This window comes from Pollicipes pollicipes, unplaced genomic scaffold (genome assembly GCF_011947565.3).
Source record: "Pollicipes pollicipes isolate AB1234 unplaced genomic scaffold, Ppol_2.1 Scaffold_4002;HRSCAF=4701_pilon_pilon_pilon, whole genome shotgun sequence".
Classification (NCBI taxonomy): domain Eukaryota; kingdom Metazoa; phylum Arthropoda; class Thecostraca; order Pollicipedomorpha; family Pollicipedidae; genus Pollicipes; species Pollicipes pollicipes.
In genome coordinates this window covers 16,645,225-16,672,267 of record NW_023596420.1, presented here as the reverse complement: position 1 = coordinate 16,672,267, position 27,043 = coordinate 16,645,225, and the positions used below count along the sequence as shown (strand labels likewise).

The 27,043-nt window shown below is 59.2% G+C and overlaps 1 protein-coding gene across 1 annotated transcript in view; it reads right to left on the bottom strand.

Moving 5' to 3' along the window:
* Window positions 1-232: 232 nt before the first annotated feature.
* Window positions 233-27,043, bottom strand: part of LOC119094164 (uncharacterized) — a 37,258-nt gene continuing 10,447 nt past the window's right edge. Inside the window, exons 19-27 of the mRNA XM_037217238.1 lie at window positions 26,295-26,666; window positions 25,973-26,119; window positions 25,457-25,615; window positions 24,495-24,707; window positions 23,825-23,977; window positions 22,141-22,251; window positions 18,129-18,194; window positions 17,138-17,542; window positions 233-6,410 (exon numbers count right to left, since the gene is read on the bottom strand). Of these exons, the coding sequence (XP_037073133.1) occupies window positions 459-6,410; window positions 17,138-17,542; window positions 18,129-18,194; window positions 22,141-22,251; window positions 23,825-23,977; window positions 24,495-24,707; window positions 25,457-25,615; window positions 25,973-26,119; window positions 26,295-26,666 (7,578 nt within the window). The 3' untranslated portion in view covers window positions 233-458. The remainder of the gene's footprint in view (window positions 6,411-17,137; window positions 17,543-18,128; window positions 18,195-22,140; window positions 22,252-23,824; window positions 23,978-24,494; window positions 24,708-25,456; window positions 25,616-25,972; window positions 26,120-26,294; window positions 26,667-27,043) is intronic.

Genomic DNA, 27,043 nt, shown 5'->3' with positions numbered 1-27,043 from the left:
AGGTGGACAGCACCTGGCTGCTTTCGGGCTCCAAGGTCTCCTCCATGACCAGCTTGTCGTCGATAACGTACGATCTCAGCACGTGTGAGAAGACGCGTTCGTTCACCGCGATGTTGTCAGCGGCATCAACGACCTGCTCTAGCACCGTGACTGTGCGACGTCGGGTCGTCACCAGCTTGCCCGTCTCGTCCACCGACTCGTTGACGACGCAGTGTATACTGGGCTCTCCCAGCATGGGCCCTGCGAGCGGCAGAGGCCACTCTCTGAGCAGCTCTTCATCAGTCGGCGGCGGATCGACGTCATACTCCCGCACGTCGGCCACTGACGGCCTTCCGAACGCCTCGCTCATCGTCTGGGACCTCTTCATCGTTCGCTTTACGCGCCTTTTGTTTCCATCCGCTTGAGTAACGTCATCAAGCAGAGTCACATATATCGTCTTGATCGTGACAGGATTCCCATCATTGTCCTCCGCCACTGCAATGACAGTTCTTGTTCTGGGGTCTTCCACCAGGACAACCATGAACAAACGGCAGGGCTTCTGACAGTGCTTGTTCCTCCGTCATCTCTGGCACGGACGAGGTAACGGTAGCCACCTCCAGCGGCTTATCCCATTCTTCCACCACACACATTCCATCAACCTGATAGGTCTTCAGGTTCTTAACGAATCTGACCTGCCTGATCTGCGCGTTCTGTTGCTCGTCCGTGACTTGCTCCCTCGCCGTGACGACCGCGCGCTGGGTTACAGAGGGCCCGCACCTCTCGTCGACCGTCTCCTCCAGCTCCGTCTCCACATCCGGCTCTCCTAGCGGCGTGCCCGCCAGGTGTCGGAGACAGTCTTGCACCGCCTTCCGCTGCAGCTGGCGCGGCTCGGGCGCCACCGGCTGCTGTAAGTCCTCGGTGACGCGGCGGCCCTTCTCGTCCACCGTGCGCTGCACACGCTGCGCCGACCGGACCAACAGGGCGCCGCCAGGGCCGGGCTGCCGCTCAGTGACAGTCACGCACACACGGCGCAGCCGCGCCGGACGTCCCCGGCTGTCCGAGCTCTCCTCCTCGGTGGTGGTGACCTCCGGCTCGCCAACCAGTGCGCCTGCCACGAGGGCCACGCACTCCTCCTTCACGCCGGTCTCCGTCATCTCGGCCACGGACGACGCCAGCTCCTCAAGCGTCTCCGGCTCGTCGTACTCCTCCACCACCATCTTGTCCTGGTACGGGTACACCAGTCGCTTCTTGGTGATGACGCGCCTGATGGGAACATCGCGACCCAACGCGTCGCGGGTCCAACCATCCTGCTGCACGACGGTGACGACAAACTTACTGATCTGCGCCGGAGTTCCCACCCTGCTCTGACCAGGCTCCGTGTGAATTTCTACCGTGGGTTCTCCGATAAGTGAGCTGCGTGAAAACGTCAAACACTGCTGCAGCACTTGTTCCTTCATTTCTTCTCGGGAGGGTTCTGCGATCTGTTCTTCGGCGTCTTCGGTCACATGAAGCCCATAAACCGTCTTGGTTTTTTGAGTCTTCTTGACCACCAGTCTCACGAGACGGGGGTTGTCCACCCCGTCATTAATTTCCTCCAGCAATGATGTGTGAAACCTTCTGATAGTCACGGGAATACCGCGGTCATCAACGCCCTCCTCAACATCAACTTCGGTTTTGGGGTCCACAACTAGGGTGCCTCTCAGAAGAGGCCTGCATTCCTGGAGAACAGACGCTTCAGTGGCCTCAGGGATGGAGCGCGCCACCAGCTGGGTCTCGTCAGGCTCGTCGCATTCTTCGACCACGGCTGTGCCGTCCATCTCTGTAACGCTTCGAATCTTTTTAATCAGTCTCTTGTAGATGCTCATTGTACCTGGTATACCATCCTCGAATTTCTCGATGGCCGTGACACAAAAGCGTATTATGGTCACCGGCTTTCCGTCCTTGTTCAATGTCTCCTCGTAAGATGACTCGACCTTGGGCGTTTCCAACAGCGTGCCTTGCATGAGCGGGAGACAGAGCTCCAGCACACGCTCTCGCTGTTCGTCCATTGGCGGCTCTTCGATCAGCTCGAAGACGTCCGCGGTGACTGGGCGGCCGTTCTCCGTTCTCGTCCTCTGGGTCTTCTTTATCGTGCGTTTCACCAGACGGGTGACGCCCGTGACGTCGACAACCTCCTCCAAGATCGTTACGTACACCCGTTTGATCTTCACAGGTTTGGCCTGCTCGTCCACGGTCTCCTCCACCGTCGTTTCCACATGTGGATCGCCGATTAACTGTCCCGTGACCGTCACCATCGAGTCCTCCAGCACCGATGTCTCGGTCAACTCCGGAACAGAGGCCGGCATAACCTCTGCGTGCTCGGGCTCCTCACGTTCCTCCAATATCGACGTACCGCCCACTTCAGTCACCTTGCGTCTCTTTCTGATGATTCGTCTCACGACGGTCGTCCCCTGCGAGTCGTCCAAAATTGTTTCCACGAATGTAATGCAAATATTTTGGATAACCACACGCCTGCCCCTGTCGTCCGACGTCTCTTCTGCCGAAATCTGGATTTGTGGTTCCTCAACCAGAGTGCCCATTACTCGAGGTAAACACTCTTCGATCAACTGGCTCTCAAGGTCCTTCCCGCACACGTCTTCGAACGGTTCTTCGATATCCTCTACCACAACGTTACCATCAATTTCTGTTGTCTTTTGGGCGGACCGGACCACACGTTTCATCGTGTTTTTGTTCCCCGACTCGTCTTCGACCTCTTCCACGAACGTGACGTAGATTTTGCGCAGTTTCGCCGGCCGCCCCATCTCGTCGACGATCTCGTCTTCGACAATACTGACGGTGGGGTCCTGCAGCAGGACGCCGTCCACCAGTTCGACGCTCTCCTCCAGAGCCTGGCGTTCCGTCTTGAGCGGCGTTACCGGGGCAGCGCGGGCCGGTGGCACCTCGTCACGCTGCGGGGGCGTGCACTCTCCTTCGACGCCACGGTCAGCCCGTGCATTGTCGGCGGACATTGTGGCGGACGCGTCTTCCCCGCTGGGCGACGCTTCCCGCAATGCTCCAGTCTGAGTTGTTTCCTCCAATCGCTTTTCCAAACCTTCGAACCGGACGTCTTCAGTCGAGTGGCCTTCGGCCCCGAGTTGGGGCTCGGACAACGCGTCGTTTGGGGTTTCTGTTCGATTCAAATTGCCGACAGCTGGCGCATGATTAGCATCGACATGTCGCGTCGATCCGTCCCGCTCTTTCTTTTTCGTTTTACGCCGAGTTTTCTTTCCAAGCTTCGCGCCCGTCGGCTCTGTCGACGGCAAACCAGCACGCTCCTCCTTACCATCAAGAGGTCGAAGCTCCAAACGGTCGATAGCGCTGGCGTCCCGATCCTCCGACTGCGCGTCCCCGGCCGGTGCTTGTGGAGCGGCGTCCGGCGGCTGCACCTGGGCGGCCTCGCAGTCCAGCGGGTCGCGCTCGGCGTCGGGAAAACTGGACCCAGTCTGCACATCTTGCAATGCTTTCTGGGCCAGATTGGGGCCCAACATCGAAATCGTCCCTTCTTCAGCATGTTTTACCGGCTGACACGACTTGGCCCCGGAATCTATTACGCCTGGGCTGGATTCCGAGCCAATCACCATGCTTTCCGGAAGTCGGCTGGCTAAAAGCAGCGCATCTGGCAATTTTTTGTTCTTTTTCTGCCTCCGCTTCTTCTTCTTCTTCCCGTCGCTGGTGCTCTTTGGCTCATCTGGTGAGACGCCGGCCGGTGGAGCACCCGGATCATGCTGCTCCAGCGCCGGGTCGTCCGGCGTCATTTCCCCGGCATGTTCGTGCTTGTGCGCAAGGCCTGCTGGCGGGACCTCTCCAGACTCTTGATGCCTCAGCACCGACTGCTCTGGCAGGATCTCTTCGGGCCCCTGGTGGTACAGCACAGCTCCATCCGACAGATTCTCTCCAGGCTCCTGATGCTGCATGATGGCCTGCCCTAGCAAAGCCTCTCCCGGTACCTCACCCCGTAGAACGGCTTTGTCAGTCATTGTCTCTCCCAATATCTGCTCCTGCGCCTGAGGTTCGGTCCCCCGTGTCTGGTCCTCACAGAACTCCGAACGGCACTCCTCCGTCGGGTCGGCCGAGGCGCCGTCCTGCTCGTCGCCGTCCACGCGGATCGAGCGCACGACGCGCGTCACCAGCCGCTCCACGCCGTCCCTCGCCACGGCACGGTCGCGCTGAGTGCGCACCGTCCTCTCGGTGCGGATGTGGCGTCCGTGTTCGTCCACATACTCCTCGAGGGTGTCGGCGTTCGGACATGCGCCTGGCTCGGGCGACAGCTCTGTCGTCTCGGTCGCCACCATATAGCGCGCGCTGGACAGGTCCTCTGCCAGCGGCCGCTCGTCACTCCGCTGCGCGCCACCGTCCGCAGAAGTGGCCGGGCTCAGGTCGTCGGCCGGCGTCGGTGACTCGCATGGCTGGACCGGTGGTGACGTCGCCTTCTTGTCGCGTGGCTTCCGTTTTCTTGACGACGGTTCGAGGCCCAGTTTCGTGGACTGCACGCTGCCGTCCTGCTCCCAACTCGCCAGTGGCTGGCTGGAGGGCGTCTCCGACTGTCCGACCAGCTGGTGCTCGTCAATGTCAGCCTTTGGCGTCAGGTCGCCGCAGTTCTGCGGATTTTCGCCGACAGTTGGCGGCACAGCCGCATGACGCATTGCCAGTTCACCGAGAGCCGGTAAAGCGGCGGTCGCCGCCGCCACCGGCGCCTGGGCAGGGGCATGCGCCATGAGCTGGGCGGGCGGCAGGTCAGCCAGCAGCGAACCGGCCGGCGCCGCCGCCGGTTCCTGACCTGGCCACTGGACGTCACGCGCCGGCAGCTCGCGTTCGGCCACCCTCAGGACGGCGCTCGGCGGCAGCTGGACCGCCGGCCAACCGACCAGCCGCTGCAGCGCCAGCGACGTGTCGACAGAGGGCACGTCACCAGCGACGGCCTCCGGCAGGCCCGCCGCGTCCGGCCCGGTCTGCAGCGCCAGCGACGTGTCGACACAGGGCACGTCACCAGCGACGGCCTCCGGCAGGCCCGCCGCGTCCGGCCCGGTCTGCAGTGCCAGCGACGTGTCGACACAGGGCACGTCACCAGCGACGGCCTCCGGCAGGCCCGCCGCGTCCGGCCCGGTCCAATCGCCAGCGAGGTCATCAGGAGCTGGCCGGGCCACAGCGTGATCCTCAGCCAGTGCTGGTTCCTCCAGCGGACCGACGGGCTCAAGGCGATCTGTGGTGACGGCTCCGGACTCGGGTCGCTCCTCAACCTGTCGGGGTTGGCCGGTGGTGGCCACCGGCCCCGGTGATGGATCGTGTATCGTTTCAACCACTTCGCCGTCCACATATATAGTTCTCGTAACGCGTCGCGACACTTTCTGGAGAATCGTTACGCAGTTCGGATCGTCAGCGTCTTTTTCATATGTGGTAGTGATGGCTGTTTTTTCCACCATCGTTCTGCCTTGTTCGTCTTCATACTCGCGCGTCTCTTCCGACACATGCGGTTCAGGAAGCTCAAAGTCTTCGCCTGGTTCCGACATGTTACTAGTCACCACGGACCGCACATGTTGTGCATCGGAATCTGGGAGACGGCTGTCGTCTTCAGCCGCCTTTGGAACGTCTTCCAAAATGGTCTGAAAGTTTTTTGTGCACACCTTTTCCAATATAACGACATTGCCATCGTCATCGGTATCTTGCTCGTAGGTCGTCACGTGGACAGTCCTGACCTCAACCCTCCTTCCAAATTCGTCGATAACTTCCTTCATTTCTTCTCTCTGATGTGGTGCTGGCAGTTCGGGACTCGCACCAGCTTCATCCGCATCACCTTCTTCGACTTCCTCCAAGACCTCGTCACCGGTATAGATGGTCCGATGCACCCGTTTCTGCCTCTTCTCTAGGATGACCACACCGCCATCCTCTTCTCCGCCCTCCTCGAACGTGGTGCGGATGGTGATGTTCTCCACCACACGTCGGCCCAGCTCGTCCTCGTACTCGCGCACCTCGCTCGTCTCGGCCGGCTCGGGCAGCACAAACTCCTCCGGAACGTACACGACGGCCGACACGGCGGCGTCTTCTGGCACTGCCTGCTCGTCGCCATTCTCGTACACGGCGCGGTGCACGCGGCGCCGCACGCGCTCCAGCACCACCACGTTACCGTCGGCGTCGTCGTCGGACCGTTCGTAGGTGAAGAACCGCGTGGTCGTCACCACCACGCGGCGGCCCAGCTCGTCGACGGACTCCTCCGTCTCGACCGCGGTGCGAGGCTCTGGCAACTCCACCAGCTGGAGGCTGCCGGCGGGAGTGTGCGGCGCCGGGGAGAGCCGGCCGGCGCGGGCCGCCTCCGAGCCGACCTCCGAGGAGGCACCCGCCGCGGCCGCGTCAGGGCCAGCGGCGACCCACGCCGGCTTCCCGGCGTCACTCATCGCCTGAAACACACGACCGATCACGCTCAAACACCGGCCACGCAGCACACAGCACGGAACACCACACAATAAACCTAAGAACGTTTTCCCCAGCGTAATTTGCACGGGCACCGGCGCGTTAAATGTCCAGCTATCGTATATCTCAAAATCAGCGGAATCCCAGGAGTGCCGAAATCATCAATGTTGACTATCACGTTAGTCCATTCGGAAAATAAGGCGTTAGGTGAATAAGGTGTTACAGCCCAGCTACTTATCATCTTAAAAATCAGGACAATCACATGGGCCGACGAAATCAACCCCGTTCGGTGCGATGATACAATCGATAGGAAATAAAGCAAAATGAAAAAGTGACCTTACTTTGATGCAACTAAAATCATGTTCTGTATCAGAAAAATCTGAAATGCTTTTAACTCTGTAAGACAAAGACGACTGTTACGTGATTTAGTTGATATCTACTGATTGGAAATGAACCCTGTGAAACTGACGATATAAGCCCAACTCCCATACTCCCCACACCTTGGAGTTGATCGAAGTGTTCATGTCGAGAAGGTCTTCCATCTCATATTTTGGGCAGTTTGAAAGGATCGCTTGGATGGGCTGACCATGGGCTGAGCGTGAGCTGCCTTGACAGGCAGCCACATTTGGGTCACCTTTTAAATGTACGATTTGATGCCCTAAAGCGTTCAAAGGTACTTCTTTTCGGATGCGTCATCATTTCCGTCCAGCCGTTGAGCAAAGCTCCATATTAGATGCGGGGCGGATTCTGCGCCGCCTACGGGAACTGCAACGCCTGGAGTGTTTTTTTTTCTGCCGTAGGTCTTTGTTCCGAATATTTGCGAGCGCCGTGCTCAAAACTACTTAATGTAATTTTTATCACTTATCGAGTCCGACTGAATGCTGACCACTTCCAGACAAACGTAACTTGGACACGTTAGTTCAACTTGGTGACCCACTTCAATCTACAATCGCGGGTTCCTTAACCAGGTATTGACCAGGGGAAGATCGAATCTGCGCCCCTGTCCAATATTCCCGATAATTCAAAAGTCTCGGGATATCGTAAAAAAAAATTCGGTAGCCGACAACTGATGAACTCTACGCCTTGTGCCAAAATCACAACTATTAGACCATAATAGATCAAGCGTGAGTGCCGTTAGAGTGATGTCATGTTCGCCGTTTTGTTTTTTACAAAAGCGCACAGCCGTAGACACATTGGTACAGAGGCCGAACGAAACAGCATGTTTTACATCCTGAAAATGGGAGATGTGCGCCATCATTGCGAGTCCCTCATTCATAAGCCTTGCTGCGTTGTTTCAGTATTACACAGTGAAATACTGGAATGTAAAATAACAAAAACACTGATAAAGAGAACTCAACATTTTTTTCGAGCTCAAAACTATGCAAATATTTAAGTATTCCCACTATAACTATGAATGATGCCTGTACCAAGTTTCAAGCAATTACCTGTAACAATGACTGAATTATGGCTTGCAATGCACCACAGCGCACGCTGCCCGTGACCAGGTGGGCCCTGGCTCGCGGCGGCGCGATTCCGGCCTGCCGCAGCAACGCGGCGACGGAAGCCGTCTATCAGTCTACCTGCGGGTGCTTTTTGTCGCCCACTTGAGCTAAGTTCTGTCGAACTCTTATTTCTCAAGTTATATCTTTAATCATTAATAGGTTGACATTGTTCTTTAATGATATATTACGGTTATTAGTATTTAGGTGAGACGGTATTAATAGCCTTGTTCCTCGTAGAATACACAAGAGAATAGAGCAATGGATGTGATAGTTCGTCTACATGCTTATATCCAGACGACTCGCTTCGACGGTTGTGTTGTCTCAATGGGTGCGTTGTCCATCATATTGGCAGTTTTATGACGCCAATGTTGCACAGAAGCTGCGTCGCAGCGGCTGTGTCGTTACCAGTATTGGTAGCAGCATCCAAGGCTACTGCAGCTGAATACTGAACTTTAAAACAGGGGACCCTCGCTCGAATCCCAGTAATTCCACGAAGAGAATTCGAGTTGTGACGCGTACATGGCTGAAAGCCAGACATCCTCCAATCCTTCTCAGAACCCAAAAACACCTGACAACGGCCGAAAAGTCATTGGCCGAAACGCCGTGTCCATTCCAGCCCCACACGAGGACGATATCCGATCATTCCACCCGTCACCCCAACATCTCATCTCACTCCTCCCCCCCCCCCCCCCGTAAAGCTCTTGCGCCGTATGTCAGCGCACCGGCGCCGGCGCCGGTACGGGTGGCCTCCGCGCCGCTCTGCAGCCGACTACCGGCGGCGGCGGGCCGGCGTCCAGCGGCCGCCGCTGGGGACGGTCCGCGAGCGGGCCCCGGCCCCCCAGACCGAGCCGTGCAGGCTGCCGGCGACGGCGTGGCTGACGTCAGACGACCTTGAGCCGGCAGCGGTGCGAGCGCGTGCGGGCCGGCTCGACTCGGACGCCGCGCCCCACGCCCAGCCCGCCGACCCGGCGGCGCGCCACCATTCGAACGCCGGGGCGCGCGACTGGCGCCGTGCCAAAGCCTGCCGGTCGGCGGCGCGGCGCTGCTGACACAGAGGCAGGGCTGACTGACGCTCTGGCCGACTGTCACGACGCAGATGAGCACAGCTAGGCAGTAAGGTCGCCTGTTTCTTTCCAGACACAGCAGTGCCCTATTACTCAGTTACGCAGTGCCCTATTACGCAGTTGGTGAGTATTTTCAGGGCTGAAGAACGACCCAGTTACAGCATGAGATCCAGTCACAATGGTAAGCATCTCTCGCTTAAGAACACGGTGCACCGTCTGTCATAAGCGGTGCGTGGGTTCTATATTCAGCATTATGCACTACCTTTATGACAGGCGTGAGAGTGGCCATACGACCCCTCATCAAAATTGCCACGATTTCCGTTCCCACCGCACGATGCCGTTCGGGCAATTTCGTCAGACTTGCCCACACCATCTCCCTCCGGCCTGCAACTGCCCGCTGCGGAATCTTGATCGTGCGCAGCCAAGTCCCACCGGACACCAGGGCCAAAATCAAGCCGCCGCTGCATGGGACACTGCCAAACATGCCGTCACCGCCCGGGCCCGGCGCCAGCCACAATGGCGCCTCCCCGCGTGACGGGCGAGAGACAGCACCGGCCGCTGCTCACCTGCCCGCGAGCCGGTTCAGGACACCCTGCAACACCGGGCCGACGTCGCACGGCGGCGGGCAGCCCAACAGGCCTCGTCCCGCGCACACCCCGCCCGCGGCCACTATCAACACTGACGCCGGATGGCGCCAAGGCCCGGGTGGCGCGAAGGGCCGGGTGACGTCACCCTGGCCCCGCCCCCCGCCGAGCGGCCGCTGGCAGATGCGCGCGTCCGCCGCCGGGTCCGCACCTGTTGACTCTGTCGCAAACGTGGACGGAGGGAGGGGGTCGCGGCCGGACCGACCGGACCGGGGGTCAGAGCTGAACCCAAGGCCACCGGTGTCCACCGAAGTGAGCCCGACAGCTGACGAGCAGGGACCGGGTACGGCTGACAGGCTGCCGCCTACCACAGGGCGAGCTGGCCCTCACCGTTCCAGGATAATGAAGCCGGCCGACGTACTAGTCCACATGCCGTGCAAAAAACCCAGTCACACCGCCCAAGACGTGCTCGACAGCTGGGGCTGACTGTACGCCTCAGGCTGATGACGCCTCACACTCGACTGTTATCTGATGACATACGTTTGGCCTCCCCTTCCCGAAATATTGTTCTTGTGTGTTCCGGAAACGCTCTCAGACCCATTGTCCGCCGCGTAAGCAGAAAAACGTATGCATGCGAGTAGTTTGTTACGACGTTGTCGCGAGTCGACAAAACCAAGCCGTCGCGAAAACCAAATACCAGCCTCGGTGGAAAGCGAACGCAACCAAGGCGTCGTCTTGGACAAACATTGATGAATCATCGCTCCTCTAACGGCCGGAGCAAAAGACCGCTCATGCACACTGCTGCCATCCCGTGCACTGTCACTGTCAGAGAGCAAAGCGCAGGCGCAGTTGGCACCTGGCCACGTGCCTGGAGCCCGCTTCAGAGGGTAAAAATATGCTGACACCATAGTACCTCGGGGCTGCCAATGTCAGCAATGACGCCGTCTCCCAGTCAGCTAAATGACGACGGAAGCGAGTGATCGGTGCCACGCTATTGGTCGCAGTGGCGGCACCAGAAGCACGAACTAGGACCAAGCCCTAAGCATGACGCGAAAGCCCGGAGTGGGACATCACCACCTTGGCGGGGGTTCATGCGCAAACTGCGACCGCCCGGCGTCGTATTGCTGGGGTCCTGAGGAGCCAAAGTACGGAAAACCATGAGACTGCGATCCCTCGCCCGTGTTCTTCTTTACCCCTGACGGCACCGGAGATTCCAACGCTATTATGGTTTACTTTCTTACAGGGATGGAGACAACAACTTGCTGGGTCAAAAGATAATCTATATTCCAAAACTCCGTTTTGAACCCCCAGCAATTCCGAACACGGACATTGCCACTTTGCGCGCTGCCCTCGACGGCGACACCGAGGCGTTCAGCGCTGCTACAGTGTCACCTGACATTCTCCTGCAAGTTGTGACACAACGTAACGACGCACAGCTTCCATAATTATTATAGAGTAAAACGAGTTTATCGCGAGCTAAATGCATTACAAGGTGCGGCCAAGCAGCACGGCTAGACCGGCACAGCTTGGTGCGGCCAAGCAGCACGGCTGGACTGGCACAGCTTGGTGCGGCATAGCAGCGCGACTAGACTGGCACAGCTCGGTGTGGCCTAGCGGCACGGCTAGACTGGCACAGCTTGTTGCGGCCTAGCAGCGCGACTAGACTGGAACAGCTTGGTGCGACATAGCAGCGCGACTAGACTGGCACAGCTTGGTGCGGCCTAGCAGCACGGCTAGACTGGCACAGCTTGGTGCAGCATAGCAGCGCGACTAGACTGGCACAGCTTGGTGCGGCCTAGCCGCATGGCTACACTGACACAGCTTGGTGCGGCCTAGCAGGACGGCTAGACAGGCACAGCTCGGTGTGGCCTAGCGGCACGGCTAGACTGACGCGTCACGGAATAGCGCTCTACTGCCCGCCCCGTACAAACTGGCCAAGAACTGAGCAGCACATGACATTACGTCGTGCACATATGACTTTTCGGTGAAGATGGTGACAGAAATGTTCACCAAAGCAACCCGAAACGTGTCCTTGTCAGTCATTCATTCAAGTATTTCGCCTTTTCCAGCTTAAAAGCTCGCCATCGCACAAGAGCCAAGGCCACTAACATGTCATCCAGTGTGCCAGAAGCAGCCAGAAGCAGTTCTGGATAAATGTTCAAGAACTAAATGACAAAGTCATCGGACGATTTCAAGTGCCTGTTTTCAATCTCTTATCGTAGCAATTTTCTTATTTAAACGATCAGAAGCTTCACTCAGTGGCAGCGGCAGGCAGCAGGCTGTTAATATGATTATGTTAGATGTAACTCTTATCAAGAGCACGCCATTGCCATGGGATCTACCAACATAACTCGCCTGCAATCTACAAAACGCACTCTTGAACTACGTAGAACTGGACAGCATTTACACTCCAATAACACAGCAATGTCCACGGCAGGGCTAAGAGAGACTACGACACCCGGTTCACAACACGAGCAAACAGTCTGTGGCAGCACGCGAGGGTGGGAGGGTGAAGCAGCACGCGGGTGTGGCCGGGCCGACGTCGGGAAAGAGGGAGGGGGATGGTGGGGGGGGGGGGGGGGGGGCTCCTACGCGGCCGACAAGCCGTCCAGCCCGGCGGGTCTGGCACGCCTTCGGCGCCGGCACGTCACAGCCTGGCCCCGCGCCCCGGCCTGCACGGAAGACGGACCGGCGGAGGGGCCAACCGCCGCCACCGGGCTCAACAGCCCACTTGCCTCCGACGTCGCGTTCGCGCGCGGAGCCGGTCTGAACTGGCGCCGGTGCACCTCCACCGTCGCACGCTGCGCGCCTGTCAGGCACGCCGAGCGAGACGGACGAGCACGGTTAGTAGCGCACACGGAGACAGGCCTCAGGTCCGTTACTGGGGTTAGCTCATGCGGCACTCTGGCGAGTTCGCACCTGGCGCGCCGCTGCCCCGGAGCCGCCAGCCGGCCGCGCCGCCTAACCTGGCCTGACCCGACCGCGCTGGAGTGCCGGTCATCAGCGCCGCCGCTCGCGCTGCCCAAGACACCTCTGTTGCCGGCCGCGTACATTCCAACCAGACGAATACGAAACACGGGGCTCCGGCCGTCCGACCGCACACCGCGGCGGCGCAGGTCGGGGCTGCCCTCAGGGACAGAGTATCACAGCCGGCTGCCGCGCCGCGCCCTGCGGCGCCGGCCGTCTGCAGGGAGCACGGTGGCGGGCCCCGGCGACCCTACACGACACACCGCCGACAGATCGGCACCATCGGCGGCGGCGAGGCCACGCGTGAGGGACCGTAACAGTGTCCCCGGCGCTCACCGCCGGCCAATGCCTGCCGACTTCGCCGGCCGCCGATCAGGGATTGGTGGGCAGTGGATCAGGATCAGGTTTGCCACGCTGTATCAACAGTTAAATGCGCTCATTCCTGACGGTAATCTTGGCATGCAAGCTTTTCATACGCTCCCGACAGCCCTGTGAACAGAACAGTGGGTCAGCGCGCGCCGCCGCCGCGCCGGTGCGCCCGCTCCCGCCGCCCGCTACAGCCGCCGCCGCCCGTCAAACACAGCCAGCACAGTCCCGGCCCGGCCCGCGCGCGGTGTGCAGCCGCACATCGGTCCAGACAAGCGGGAGACCCTCTGACCCAGACAGTTGGCTGCGGACTGAAGCGGGAGGCCCTCTGACCCAGACAGTTGGCTGCGGATCGAGGCGGGAGGCCCTCTGACACGGGCAATTGGTTGCGGACTGAAGCGGGAGGCCCTCTGACCCAGGCTGTTGGCTGCGGACTGACGCGGGAGGCCCTCTGACCCACAAGTTGGCTGCGGACTGAAGCGAAATCTTCATTGACGCAACAAGATTCCTTATAACCGCAGGTGGTCAAATAAATGGTACAGAGTTTCGAGTTCGGTTTAACGGTCCTCAGCTTACAAAAGAATGACAGGGGTTCGGTATTGGGGACCCGTCCATCATCTCATTGTGAACTCTTATCATAAGCTATGATATTTATCTTCATTGTCAGAGGCAGGGACGTAACTTTTTAAAATCGAAACCACGGATTTCAGCCAATTAAAGTTCGTTTCCCATGTCAAGACATCCCCAAACATCATTATCAAACATCTTAGTAAATCGGTCCGATATGATCCCCGAGAATGGGTTTCATTTATCAATTATGGAAGGTGGTCTAAGACGTAAACACAGCTTGATGCAGAATGACGTGTCCTGGCAGGGGCGGACTAGAGAAGAGCGTGCAACATTTTACATTTTCCAGGGGATTACGAGAAATGTACCATGCGCACTGCCAGTAACCACCTACACCTAAACGTGGAACTGACCTTACCCGAGCTCAACGCGCACTCCGATAAATGGACGGACAGAATGTGCAAAGGTTGGAGACCGAACGAGCTACCAGATTGGCCGTCTTAATTAATACCGGGACCGGCGCTTCGACATGTGCTTGAAGTTGATACAAGTAAGAAAGGCCATTCACTCGTTATGGTCCGGCATGAGTGGGGAGTTCGCTGAACACAAATTACATTCAGTTCACAAGGCACCGATTGAACGAAGCCATCGAGCAAGCAATGGTTGTATTAAGCAGATACGACGCTCCGACGCTGAGTTCAAGGCCGGATTTCTTCGCAGAAATAAATAAGCACCACGCCAATACTTCCTTCACTCTGTAACAAGGCGTACAAAATCCGTACATTCCATTCCTCGACACATTTTATGAGATGCAATCAGGTGGAAGATATACCGCCAAACTGTACTTAAAACCCATATCCGTCATCATACGAAATTATAATTGCCTCTCCCCATGACTATCAAGAAAGCAGTCCTTGCGCGGAGAGCGGCACGTACACCGCCTGGACCCCGGGCGTGCGGGCGTGGTCGTGCTAAAGCCCCCGTTCTGTTCCGTGAGAACGGTCACCCGCAGCACCGAGGGAGGTGCTCCGCTTTAGCAGCACGTTCTCCATTTACAAACAGGGACGGACAGCGATCACTGACTGGAGCAGTCGCTTCACACCTGTGCTCTGAGAAGGCTTCTTTGACTGACGTTCTTGCCCATACCATTTGCTCGAAGACAATGGGTCGATAGCGACGCCGAAAACCCTATGCGGATCGATTTTGTACGCAGCACTTGTAAAACAAAAGGCATTCACAACACACGCAGACTCCATACCACCGTAACTATCGGATAGCTTTTACTCTCATCTGGACTGTTACGTGTGTGCAGGGCCGGTTCTCTGGCAATCTAGCAGGCCAGGCAATGCCGTACCGCCACCAGTCAATGCCTTTGTCGATGTCGAGTAGGATGTCGAGCTACATGTTCAGTCCAGGGATCGCCACCCGTGCAATTACGCAAGACCAATTTGAAGCGCTGAGCCACAGAACCTGTGCCGCCCATTCGTGTTAACTAATTCGACGAGACTAACGCGTTGCATGAACCAATACCCATGGGTAATGCCATCACAGGACGTTACCTAGGTCAGCTATCACCGTCAACAACCACAATTACGAGTGCTGCTGGGTCCGAAATTAGAATGAGACTTTTAGGCAGCGCTACTTTAGGACTTCTAGGATATTTCACGTGATCCGCGAGGCAGTTGGTCCGGCGAAAATGTCAACTCAGTTGTCTGAATAAAAATGACCACGTTATCCCTTGTCGATTGTTTTCCGATCCGATGGTTAGATGCTGAGATTGCACGAAGGAATTTAATCACCGGGCCGTCACGGTTGACGAAAGACCGCGGGCATCGCATGGTTAAGCGGCTTTTGTTCACAGATGGGGTAACTGATGACGGAGTAACTGATGATGGAGTAACTGATGATGGGATAATTGATTATGGGGTAACTGATGACGGGGTAACTGCTGATGGGGTAGCTGATGATGGGGTAACTGATGATGAGGCAACTGATGATGGGGTAACTGATGAAACAGCCGGCTTCGTACTGAGACAGAACGAGACTGATACGGAATACTTTTCTGGAAGTGAGACTTCCTCGGTCCACGGTACCGCTCTCTCCCGTTTGCACGTTTGCCTCAGACCATCCGCACGGAAGTCATGCAAAACATGGTCATTTGATGAAAGAAGCGTTTGATCACACCTTACAACAAAATCATCTTGATAGTGTGCAACGTTCACAACTATTTAGGAACCACCAAGCCATGAGCGATAATCGAACACGGCCACCTGTCGGCGCCGGCGCGTCCATTATATGTAGTGAGCCGCTCGGCTGGTCTGAGGCGGCCACGTCTGCCGGGTTTTACTATCCGGCATACCTGGATCCTCTAGCTCAGACCCGCCCACGCTTATGAGAAGGCTGACGCTAGGGGCAGCGCTCGTTCCTTCACAACCGCACTGCGCGCACCTCGACTCAGGACCTTCACATGGTCAACCGACAACAGTACAACGCTGGCCTCTATACACATCCCTGCTGAGCCGCGTAATGCTTCCCAAATTCGACTTTTCGATTCTGGAGAGCAGGAATGACAGCGATACTCGATAGACAGTACTTCCTAGAATGTTGACATAAGAATGCTGGTAAACGTCAAGCTTCATCGGCCTGTGCAATTTCTCCGTCGGGCTTCCGGAGCTGTCGGGAATACGTTCGCGATAGCCTCTAACAGCAGCCACTAGCAGCCAGCGGAGTCCTATCCACTAGCAGCCAGCGGAGTCCTGTCCACTAACAGCCAGCGGAGTCCTGTCCACTCGCGGCCTGTCCGGCCGGCCTCTGGGCGTCGGCAGCCGGTCCGCCGGATCTGCTCAGCTGGGCCGGCTGAGAGGCGGGGTTCGCGGTGCGCCTCTGACGGGGGGCACACCTGACCGGCACAGGTGCCGCCCAGCCGGTCAATAACTGGGACACTCATGGCCCGGCGATCACCGCCCGGCCCGAGCCGCGACGGCCGTTCAAAGTCCAACAGGCACTCGCAGGATCGATAGGTTAGAGCGACGAGTCGCGTGCTGTACCGAGGTTCGCAGCGTAGCAACGACACAAAGCCGCTGTAGGCTGCCACGGCGCCGGCTCTGCACAAGCGCCCGTTGACCTTCCGCCGAGCCGAAGGATCGCCCGCTCACAGCTGCCCATATACAGGCATAATCATCTAGATGCATTAATATCATGTGGATTGTGTAAGCTAGCCCGACCGGGCGCTGCGCGACACTGCGGCTTTTAGTACGGAGCCTCCACTTCCGCGTCAGGCAAGCTGGAGCCACAGCCACTGCGTGCGGCAGGGCGTGCAGTGGTTCGTCAGCCCAGAAGCGAGGGTACATGCGCGGCGGCAGCTGCGCTTCGCTGGAGCCGATCCACGAAAACGTGAGGTTTTCATCAGACGACGTTACTTCACTGTGCATGCAGACCAGCCGTTGCCTGAGTGCATCCGTCGTGGTGAAAGGCATCACTTGTGTCTTCACCGCCAGTGCCTTTGTATGTACTGAAACGCACACTTACGTGCGCGACCGAGCTGTTTTAGCTGCCGTGTTTAATACCATAGACAATCACAGCGGTTCTCTAGCACCGGCCCGTGTCGATGAGCCCGGGCCGATAACGTGGCGCCCGCCCGTGAAGAGAAACGCAGCCCGCTGACCTGGTGCTGGTGTTGCCGGCTCCGCATCTCCGTCAATTGCCGCTCCATCCACGCCAAATCCACCAGCAGACAGCCAGACAGCCCACGCTGCCCGTCCGTGCTGTCCGACAGAGATGGCTGCTCGCGCGCGGTGTCCGGACCATCGGACGTGTGACTCTCCGCATCTGACAGCGGCCACATCTCCATGTCCGGCACGTCCGCCGACTGACTCTCCGTGTCCGGGGAGGTATCCGACGCGTGGGTGTCGTCGCTGCCACCGTCCACACCGGGCGGTGTGGTCGGGCGGTCGGCGGTCACCGGCGGCCGGCGCGGCGGCTCTGTCAGACCCGACACGGTCCGCTCCAGCTGCGACAGCCACCCGACCACCGGCGTCAGCTCCGACACACAACGCTCCAGGCTGGCCACCTGTCGGCACCGGCCCGTCAATGGTGGTCTCCAGGGTCGCCCTCGGCACCAACAGGGTCTCCCTTAGCACGAACAGGGTCGCCCTCAGCACCAACATGGTCGCCTTCAGCACCAAAAGGGTCTCCCTCAGCCCCAACAGGGTCGCCCTAAGCAAGAACAGGGTCGCCCTCAGCACCAACAGCGTCGCCTTCAGCACCAACGGGGTCGCCTTCAGCACCAAAGGGGTCTCCCTCAGCACGAACAGGGTCGCCCTCAGCACCAACAGGGTCGCCTTCAGCACCAACGGGGTCGCCTTCAGCACCAAAGGGGTCTCCCTCAGCACGAACAGGGTCGCCCTCAGCACGAACAGGGTCTCCCTCAGCACCTCCAAGGTCGTTCTCGGCACCATGAGGTTATCCCTCAACACCACAAACGTCTCTCTTCGTAACGCTTGTCATGTCTCTGCTGAGTTTCAGCCTGCCTAAGGGCCCCTCCGCATGCACCTGACAATCGCAGACCGTTCTCCGGGGAAGTGTCCAGAGCACGCCCTGACCAGTGGCGGTAAACGCGCCGCGGTGACTGCGCCAGCAGGCCATCCCCCACTCACGTGCTGTTCAGTGTCCGCCCAGCACGCCGTGCGCCGCCCGGGGTCCGCAAACACCGGCTCGTCCGCCTGCAACACGGCCGCAAAGGCACAGGCGTCACACACTGCCGCGCCTGTCTGCGGCGCTGGCGCAGCCCAGACGGCGAGGACGCGGCAGCACGGCAGGCGCTGGCGCGGCTCCGACCGCCGCAGGCGTCTCTCATCAGCGTGGCGGCGTCTGCCTCGTGACTAACGGGGGAGGCTGGCCGCGGCGCCTCGCTCTGGACCGGTCCCCATCTCTGGACCAACGGCGGCCGCCTACAAAGGAGCACTTACCACCGCACCGGCACAGCTCGGTGCGGCCTAGCAGCACGACTGGACTGGCTCAGCTTGGTGCGGTCTAGCAGCACGCCTGGACTGGCTCAGCTTGGTGTGGCCCAGTAGCATAGCTAGACTGATACAGCTTGGTGCGGCCTGGCAGCACAGCTAGACTGGCACAGCTTGGTGCGGCCTAACAGCACGGCTAGACTGACGCGTCACGGAATAGCGCTCTACTGACCGCCCCCGTACAAACTGGCCAAGAACTGAGCAGCACATGACATTACGCCGCGCACATAAAAATTTCGGTGAAGATGGCGATCGAAACATTCACCAAAGCAAACCCAAACGCGTCTTGTCCGCCTTTCATTCAGATGTTTCGCCTTTTACAGCTTAAAAGCTCGCCATCGCACAAAAGCGAAGGCCACTAACATGTCATCCAGTGTGCCAGAAGCAGTTCTGGAGAAATGTTCAAGAACTGAATGACAATGTCATCGGACGATTTCAAGTTCCTGTTTTCAATCTCTTATCTTAGCAATTTTCTTCTTTAAACGATCGGAAGCCTCACTCAGTGGCAGCGGCAGGCAGCAGGCTGTTAATATGTTGTTTATGTTAGATGTAGCTCTTATCAAGAGCACGCCATTGCCATGGGATCTACCAACACAACTCGCCTGCAACCTGCAAAACGCACTCTTGAACTACGTAGAACTGGACAGCATTTACACTCCAATAACACAGCAATGTCCACGGCAGGGCTAAGAGAGACTACGACACCCGGTTCACAACACGAGCAAACAGTCTGTGGCAGCACGCGAGGGTGGGAGGGTGAAGCAGCACGCTGGTGTGGCCGGGCCGACGTCGGGAAAGAGAGAGGGGGATGGGGGGGGGGGGGGGGGGGGTCCTACGCGGCCGACAAGCCGTCCAGCCCGGCGGGTCTGGCACGCCTTCGGCGCCGGCGCGTCACAGCCTGGCCCCGCGCCCCGGCCTGCACGGAAGACGGACCGGCGGAGGGGCCGACCGCCGCCACCGGGCTCAACAGCCCACTTGCCTCCGACGTCGCGTTCGCGCGCGGAGCTGGTCTGAACTGGCGCCGGTGCACCTCCACCGTCGCACGATGCGCGCCTGTCAGGCACGCCGAGCGAGACGGACGAGCACGGTTAGTAGCGCACACGGAGACAGGGCTCAGGCCCGTTACTGGGGTTAGCTCATGCGGCACTCTGGCGAGTTCGCACCTGGCGCGCCGCTGCTCCGGAGCCGCCAGCCGACCGCGCCGCATGGCCTGACCTGACCCGACCGCCGGTCATCAGCGCCGCCGCTCGCGCTGCCCAAGACACCTCTGTCGCCGGCCGCGTATATTCCAACCAGACAAATACAAAACACGGGGCTCCGGCCGTCCGACCGCACACCGCGGCGGCGCAGGTCGGGGCTGCCCTCAGGGACAGAGTATCACAGCCGGCTGCCGCGCCGCGCCCTGCGGCGCCGGCCGTCTGCAGGGAGCACGGTGGCGGGCCCCGACGACCCTACACGACACACCGCCGACAGATCGGCACCACCGGCGGCGGCGAGGCCGCACATGAGGGACCGTAACAGTGTCCCCGGCGCTCACCGCCGGCCAATGCCTGCCGACTTCGCCGGCCGCCGATCAGGGATTGGTGGGCAGTGGATCAGGATCAGGTTTGCCACGCTGTATCAACAGTTTAATGCGCTCATTCCTGGCGGTAATCTTGGCATGCAAGCTTTTCATACGCTCCCGACAGTCCTGCGAACAGAACAGTGGGTCAGCGCGCGCCGCCGCCGCGCCGGTGCGCCCGCTCCCGCCGCCCGCTACAGCCGCCGCCGCCCGTCAAACACAGTCAGCACAGTCCCGGCCCGGACCAAGCGCAGTGTGCGGCCACACATCGGTCGGTGCATCAGTGAGGGCGGTGTTGCGAAGTGTGGAGAGTCGGCCGCCGCCGCGGCGCCCCGACCCAACCCAGTGGCACTGCTCACTGCTCCGAGGGGCGGACACAGACACCCCCAGCCGGCCAGCACCGACGCCACCCCAGACTCGTGCATACCTCGGCTCGGCCTGGCCCAGCTTCCACCAGCCCTGCCGTCAAAAGTCAAAAACGCCTAACTATCAATTTCATAATAGTTCAGGAGAGCGTTTTTATGTTATTTTGGCGTCATGGTCAGAAATCAGAATCAAAAGTAGAAAGCGTACTCCAATCGGAAGACAAAACAATTCTCTACCTAGGAAAGTCAAAAATTAACGAGCCGGAGATAACTACAGTTTTAACTGCTGATGATGTTTTATGACAGGGGAAGACGGTATTAAAACTTAATAGTGGTCAAAGTCAGAAAGGTGTATCTTGGCGAAAACGCATATCTGGTAACATACAATTTTAATAAGATATACGCGTATTTGATAACACACGCGTATATCCATAACATACGCGTTTTTGTTCAATTGTAGCAAGGGGCTCAGAAAAAGTCTTGTATGTCGGCGAAGACAACTATTTGCGCAGTAACGCGTTTTCTATACGCAGTTATTAAGCATCGAATGGGTGATTGAACCGCTCCATGGAACCAGGGAAGGATGTCGTGTGCCATCCATTATCAATTCAGGGCCGTGCATGCCTCTGCAAAAGTTAAGCATCTTTTGGGTGGAGAACATCAGACATGGTGTGATGCATACCCGTTGTGCATGGTGGCTCTTGGTGGTAAATAGCCATGGTTAAGACCCCTGGTATAAACACACCGAAGCTGCTGTTCTTCCCATTGTACGAATGACTGCAATGCACGTGTAAGACCGCAGCACTCCCGCTGCCAAGATGCGCGTATTTGCATTGAGTTGGAAACAATTTAAAGAAACAAACATTTTTCAATGGCGAACAAGCGTAACTGGTCAGTTTACAACGATTCCCAATAGCTCAAAAGGCGTAACTTCGCAGATACGCTCTTTTGACATAGTAATGCCGCTGATCGTAAGTGACAACACTGCGTATGTGAACGGATGCGCGCTTTTTACCCTGAAAACGGAGCGAGTGGGAACAACTAAGGCTCCTGTTTCACAGTTACGGGTCAGAAACTCGTTTCTGTCTTTGGACAACGTCACAGAAACAACTTATACGTCTATTTACCATCCTTGTATCACCTTACTTCTTTTTAAAATTATTAACGCGCATTTTTCACTCGGTCAAAATGTATGGCCCGCCCAGACGAATGTAATAAAACCAATAAGTCCATCTCGAGAAAAATGTTAGTTACGTGTCTCTGACTTAGGACGGCAGAGCCTCTGGAACGACTCTAACCCGGCAGATGGCCGGCGCAAGACACAAGTGAGCTTCGTATATAATAAATGATTACGTGTCCTTCCGTGTGATCACGCTCACTGCAAGGCTGAATTCTACACGAAAGCTTCCAGCAGCGTGCATTTTGAATTCACGTTAAATCAAACTACACAATCGCCACGCCCCGGACACGCGTCAATTACTTTATAGGTTGAAACAGAACAGAAGACATAGTCAGCGAAGGCCGACACAGGTAACACAGATAGCACTTGTTTCGTCGCACCTGGTAGGCAGGGACACCACTGGGCTGGGACGTCGACTGACTGGGTCACCCACAGAACACACGGCACCGCCGGCGACGGCGGCCACCGCCGAGTTCAGCCCCCGGCGGCCGGCACACGCGCACACGCCGAGGGGCCGTGCCGATCGGCCTCGGTTGCGCTCACCCGCTGCTGCGCAAGCGCCACGTCCCGGTCCCGTGCCACGTGTGCTGGCTGCGACACGGTGCGCAACTGCTGATCGATTTCCAGTATGCGCGCGCGTAGCGTTTGCACGTCCTGCGGGTGGCGGGGGGTCACGACAGGCACCGGGCCGACTGGTGGAGGTACGCATGGCCACCGGTGCCGCATCGGCACGGCGGCGCGCGTCACTCGCCCTGGCCAGGTTTCGGATGAAAGACGGGCCAGAGCCTGGATAGGTATGAGAACATATGGTAGACTAGGACAGGAACTAGTCCTACTAAATTCAGGCAGCCTGCGAAGCGGCAGTCATGGAAAGGTCACAAGACGGGAGCTCGGCTGAGGCCGATACAGCGCTGGGTGTCTGAAGTCAACCATACAGCATCACAGCGCGTTCGAGCGAATAGGTCAGCCCCGCCTCCTCCACACGGACAACTCGACTGGTAGGAGACGCACAGCTGACTGTGGCGGCCCGGCACCAACACTGGCCAGCGACCGGAGGAGAAGTGAGAACACGGAAGAAGAGGAGCATAGAGGAAAGGAGAGAAGGGAGACGAGAAGAGATAAAAGAAGAGAAAAAAGGAGAGAAAAGAAGGGATGCGATGAGATGAGAGCAGAAAAGAACAGACAGGACAGGAGAGGAGAGGAAAGGAGAGCAGAGCAGAGCAGAGCAGAGCAGAGGAGAGGAGAGAAGAGAGGAGGAGAGAGGACAGGAGAGGAGAGGAGAGGAGAGCAGAGCAGAGGAGAGGAGAGGATAAGAGAGGAGCGGAGAGGAGAGGAGAGGAGAGGAGAAAAGAGGTAAGGAGAGGAGAGAGATGAGAGGAGAGGAGAGGAGACAATAAGAGACGAGAATAAAGGCGAGGAGACGATAAGAGACGAGAGGAGAGGAGAGGAGAGAAGAGGAGGGGAGAGGAGAGGAGAGGAGAGGAGAGGAGAGGAGAGGAGAGGAGAGGAGAGGAGAGGAGAGGAGAGGACAGGAGAGGATGAGGACAGGAGAGGCGATGAGAGGAGAGGCGATGAGAGGAGAAGGAGGAGAGAAGAGGAGGGGTGGGGGGGGGGGGCGCAGGGAGAGGGCAGAGGAGAGCGGATCATAGGAGAACCTGCACCACGTACCGCGCACATGCGCCAGGTGTGGCGCAGCAGGGAGCGCGCGCTACGCACACAGCTGTGAAGCTGGCGCGGATCTGGCGTCAGGTCCCGACTGACGGCGGCGGGGCGTGCCGCCCGCTCGGGAGAGGGCGGGCCAGCCGAGGGAGGCAGGCTGGAGGAGCGGCGCCGCGGCGACGACGGCGGCGGAGCATCGGACGCCAGGAGGGACAGGGCCGGCTGAAGAGGATCCCGGCCGCCAGCGCACCCGCACTGGCGCTGGTGGCAATATCACAACGCACCTATGAGACAGTGCGGCCACACATCCGCTTTCAGAGCTGATGATTCCTTAACCTTCACAGCCATACCAGTACCTATCAATGTAAGATATCGACAGCTCTGCCAACACCATACAGCTGTTACCAACGAGGCGAGACGGCAGGACGGCGTCCTGGAGGTGCCATCTGTGTGACGTCACCAGCACCGCCAGCAGCCACGCAGACCGTCTCCAGCGCCGACCGTACAACCGGCAGCAGCGGCTGCCCGCTGGCAGCCGGGTAACGCGGCGTCGCGCCAGCACACCCACCTGCTGGTACTGCTCCAGCTGGCTGACGCAGACGGCCAGCGAGCGGCACTGCTCGTCCACGGTGGTCTGTAGCTGGCGCAGCTCCGACTCCAGCTCGGAGCGACGCTCCTCCACCACCGACGCGCCGGCAAAGTAACCAGAGCGGAAGTGGACCTGAGACCGGGTAGACGGCACGTCAGGAGGCGCCCAGCCGGAAACCGGCCGGACTCACACAGCACCGAGCCGGGACCGGCCGGACACGCAGCACCCGAGCCGGAACCGGCCGGATACACAGCATCGAGGCAGGGGACCGGCCGGACATACAGCAACGATCCGGGGACCGGCCGAATACGCAGCACCGAGCCAGGAACCGGCCGGACACACAGCACCGAGCCCGAGACCAGCCAGACACACAGCATCGAGCCGGGACCGGCCGGGCACACAGCATCGAGCTGGGGACCGGCCGGACACACAGCATCGAGTCAGGGAGGGAGGGAGGTGAGCTGCAGCCTAGACCTAATACACCTCCGCAAATAACAGTGGGACCTGGGCACTATTACCGCAATACCCGTAGAACGCACACACTCTTGTGACAATGCGTGTAGCTTATGAGGGCCATCACGCAGGCATCGCAGGAAAGTGCTGTTTGTGTTGGGCCCGGGCCGCCAGTCCGCCCGGCGGCTACACTCACTCCCAGCTTGTCCACAGCCATGGCCAGACGAGTGCGCTGGATGCCGTTGTCACTGGACATCTTCTCGCAGAAGGCGAGCTGGTCGCGCAGGGGCCTCTTGCGCGCCTGCTGCGACTCGAGCGAGGCGCGCGACGCCTGACACCAGGCCTGCACCTCCCGCATCTTACGCTCGCACTGCTCCCACTCCTCGGTCATCTCCAGCAGTAGCGACATCTGTCAACCGGGTAGATGTCAGAGAGCCAGCCCCACCCTTCGGCCGTGTGTGGCAACAGTGCCCTCTGACGGACGGGCGAGACAAGCGCGCGGCTACAGCTCCGCCGTCAGATGCAGCTGCCGGGCCCCAGCCGGCCGGCCTTTCCGTCCGTACCTAACTTCAACACAGAACACGTCCTCGAGGCCGCGGCCCGGCCAGCGCCGCGCCACGCCGTTAGCGCCATAATCGGTCCCTAACCAGACCCAACCTGCACCAGATGGCGCTGCTACCGCCCAGCCCAGCACACACCAGCCTCCGCCAGCGAGCTCTGGAGCGCAGCCCAGATCACAGCTGCTGGCCACACCTGGTCCGCGCCACGCGGTCCCAGTGCTCCAGCCAATGGCCCACGGCCGCCAGCACGACTACCACACCCGACAATGGCAGCGTGACTCAAGACACACAGCGGCACGCGGGCTGGACATGAGTCCATCGGAGCAACAGCTGTTTGAATGCACACCAAATATCAGCCAAGCTTATTGCACAGACCGCGGGGACCAAACGACAACCACCACGCAGCGAGCGAATGAAAGGAAAAGCTAGACCGCGATCATTCTAATTCGTTCCGTCTACATAAAACCCGCCCCTCCCCCCCCCCCCCCCGTCACAGTTAGTCAGCTGAGAGCCTCGGCCCACCAAATGGCCGCCGGGTTATGCAGTGGAGCAGCGGCGGGGCACGGAGCCGCGCCCAACCGCCGGCCGGCCGCCTCACCCGCTCCTTGAGCAGCGTCTCGGTCTCGATCTTGTCGTGCTCGCAGGCCGACATGCGCTCGGTCAGCGCGTCCACGCTGGACGTCTCGCCAGTGCTGCTCAGCTCGGTGGCCATCTCGTGCAGCTTGCGGGTGGCCCACTTGCACTCCTTGACGGCGGCCTGGCGACGGCGGCCGGCAGCGGCGCGTCAGCGACCGTGCGGCGCGGCTGCTGGCGCCGGCGCCTCCTCCCACGCCACGGGAAGTTTACCAGGGCGGCTAACACCCTGTTGCGTCATCGAATGCACTGTTTGGAGCCCGATCCGGGACGGCCGCGCTTGACATTGGGAGGATCGTAGCCATCTGTTATCTAGTTTGGAGTGATAGCCAACTAGCAGACACCACAACCCATACAACGAGACTGGAGTGTGACATACCGTGCACACATCTCCCATTGCACACATACCGAGCCCCGCCTTTATTATTGTCATGAAAAGCATGACGATTTCACGAAACGCCGCTCTGAAAACCGTGATCACCTTGTACTCGTTGAGTGCGTCCCTAGCGTTCATCAGCGTGTTTAAAGTCTTCGGCTCGCGCACCAGTGCGTGCTGCTTCTTCATCCAGTCGCGGACAGCGTCATGACTATCGATGAAGCGACTCCACGACTCCAGTGACTCGAGAACCTGCGGCGAGACAGCCCGGCAAACCACCGTCAAACACCAGCACTTGCTTACAGACTTTTGACACCTGGAACGCCGCTGAGTACGGTGGCGGCCCCTTGCCGTGACAACACCGGACCAGCGGCCAGCGCCACCACACCAGACAGCGGCCCTCACATGGCACACCTGGAGCCCTCACCTGGAGTCGCCGCTTCTCGAGCCGGCCGCGGGCGGCCTCCAGCTCCTGCGTGGCGTGCTGCACGGCCTGCTGGACGGTGGCGCGCCGCGCCGGCTGGCGGGCGCGCTCGGTGATGACGCCCGCCAGCCGCGTCACGTCCGCCAGCCGAACAGAGGTGACGGCCAGCTCGCCCTGCAGCTCCTCCAGCAGGGCGCGCAGCTGCACCGGCTCGGCGGCGGCGCACAACCGCGACTCCAGCTCACCGATCCACTTGGTCACCTCCTCCAGGCCCGAGGCGTAGTCGGCGAGCACCTGGGAGGCGCGCTTGGCCTCCGACTCCAGGTCTGCCCGCGCCTGGCGACAGCCGTCCCACAGCAGCTCCAGCCGGGACACCTGGCAACACGGACACAGGCGTCACACCCACACCACCTCCAGCCGGAACACCTGGCAACACGGACACAGGCGTCACACCCACACCATCTTCGCCCGGGACACCTGGCAACACGGACACAGGCGTCACACCCACACCACCTCCAGCCGGGACATTTGGTAACACGGACACAGGCGTCACACCCACACCACCTCCAGCCGGGACACCTGGCAACACGGACACAGGCGTCACACCCACACCACCTCCAGCCGGGACATCTGGTAACACGGACACAGGCGTCACACCCACAACAGCTCCAGCCGGGACACCTGGCAACACGGACACAGGCGTCACACCCACACCACCTCCAGCCGGGACATCTGGTAACACGGACACAGGC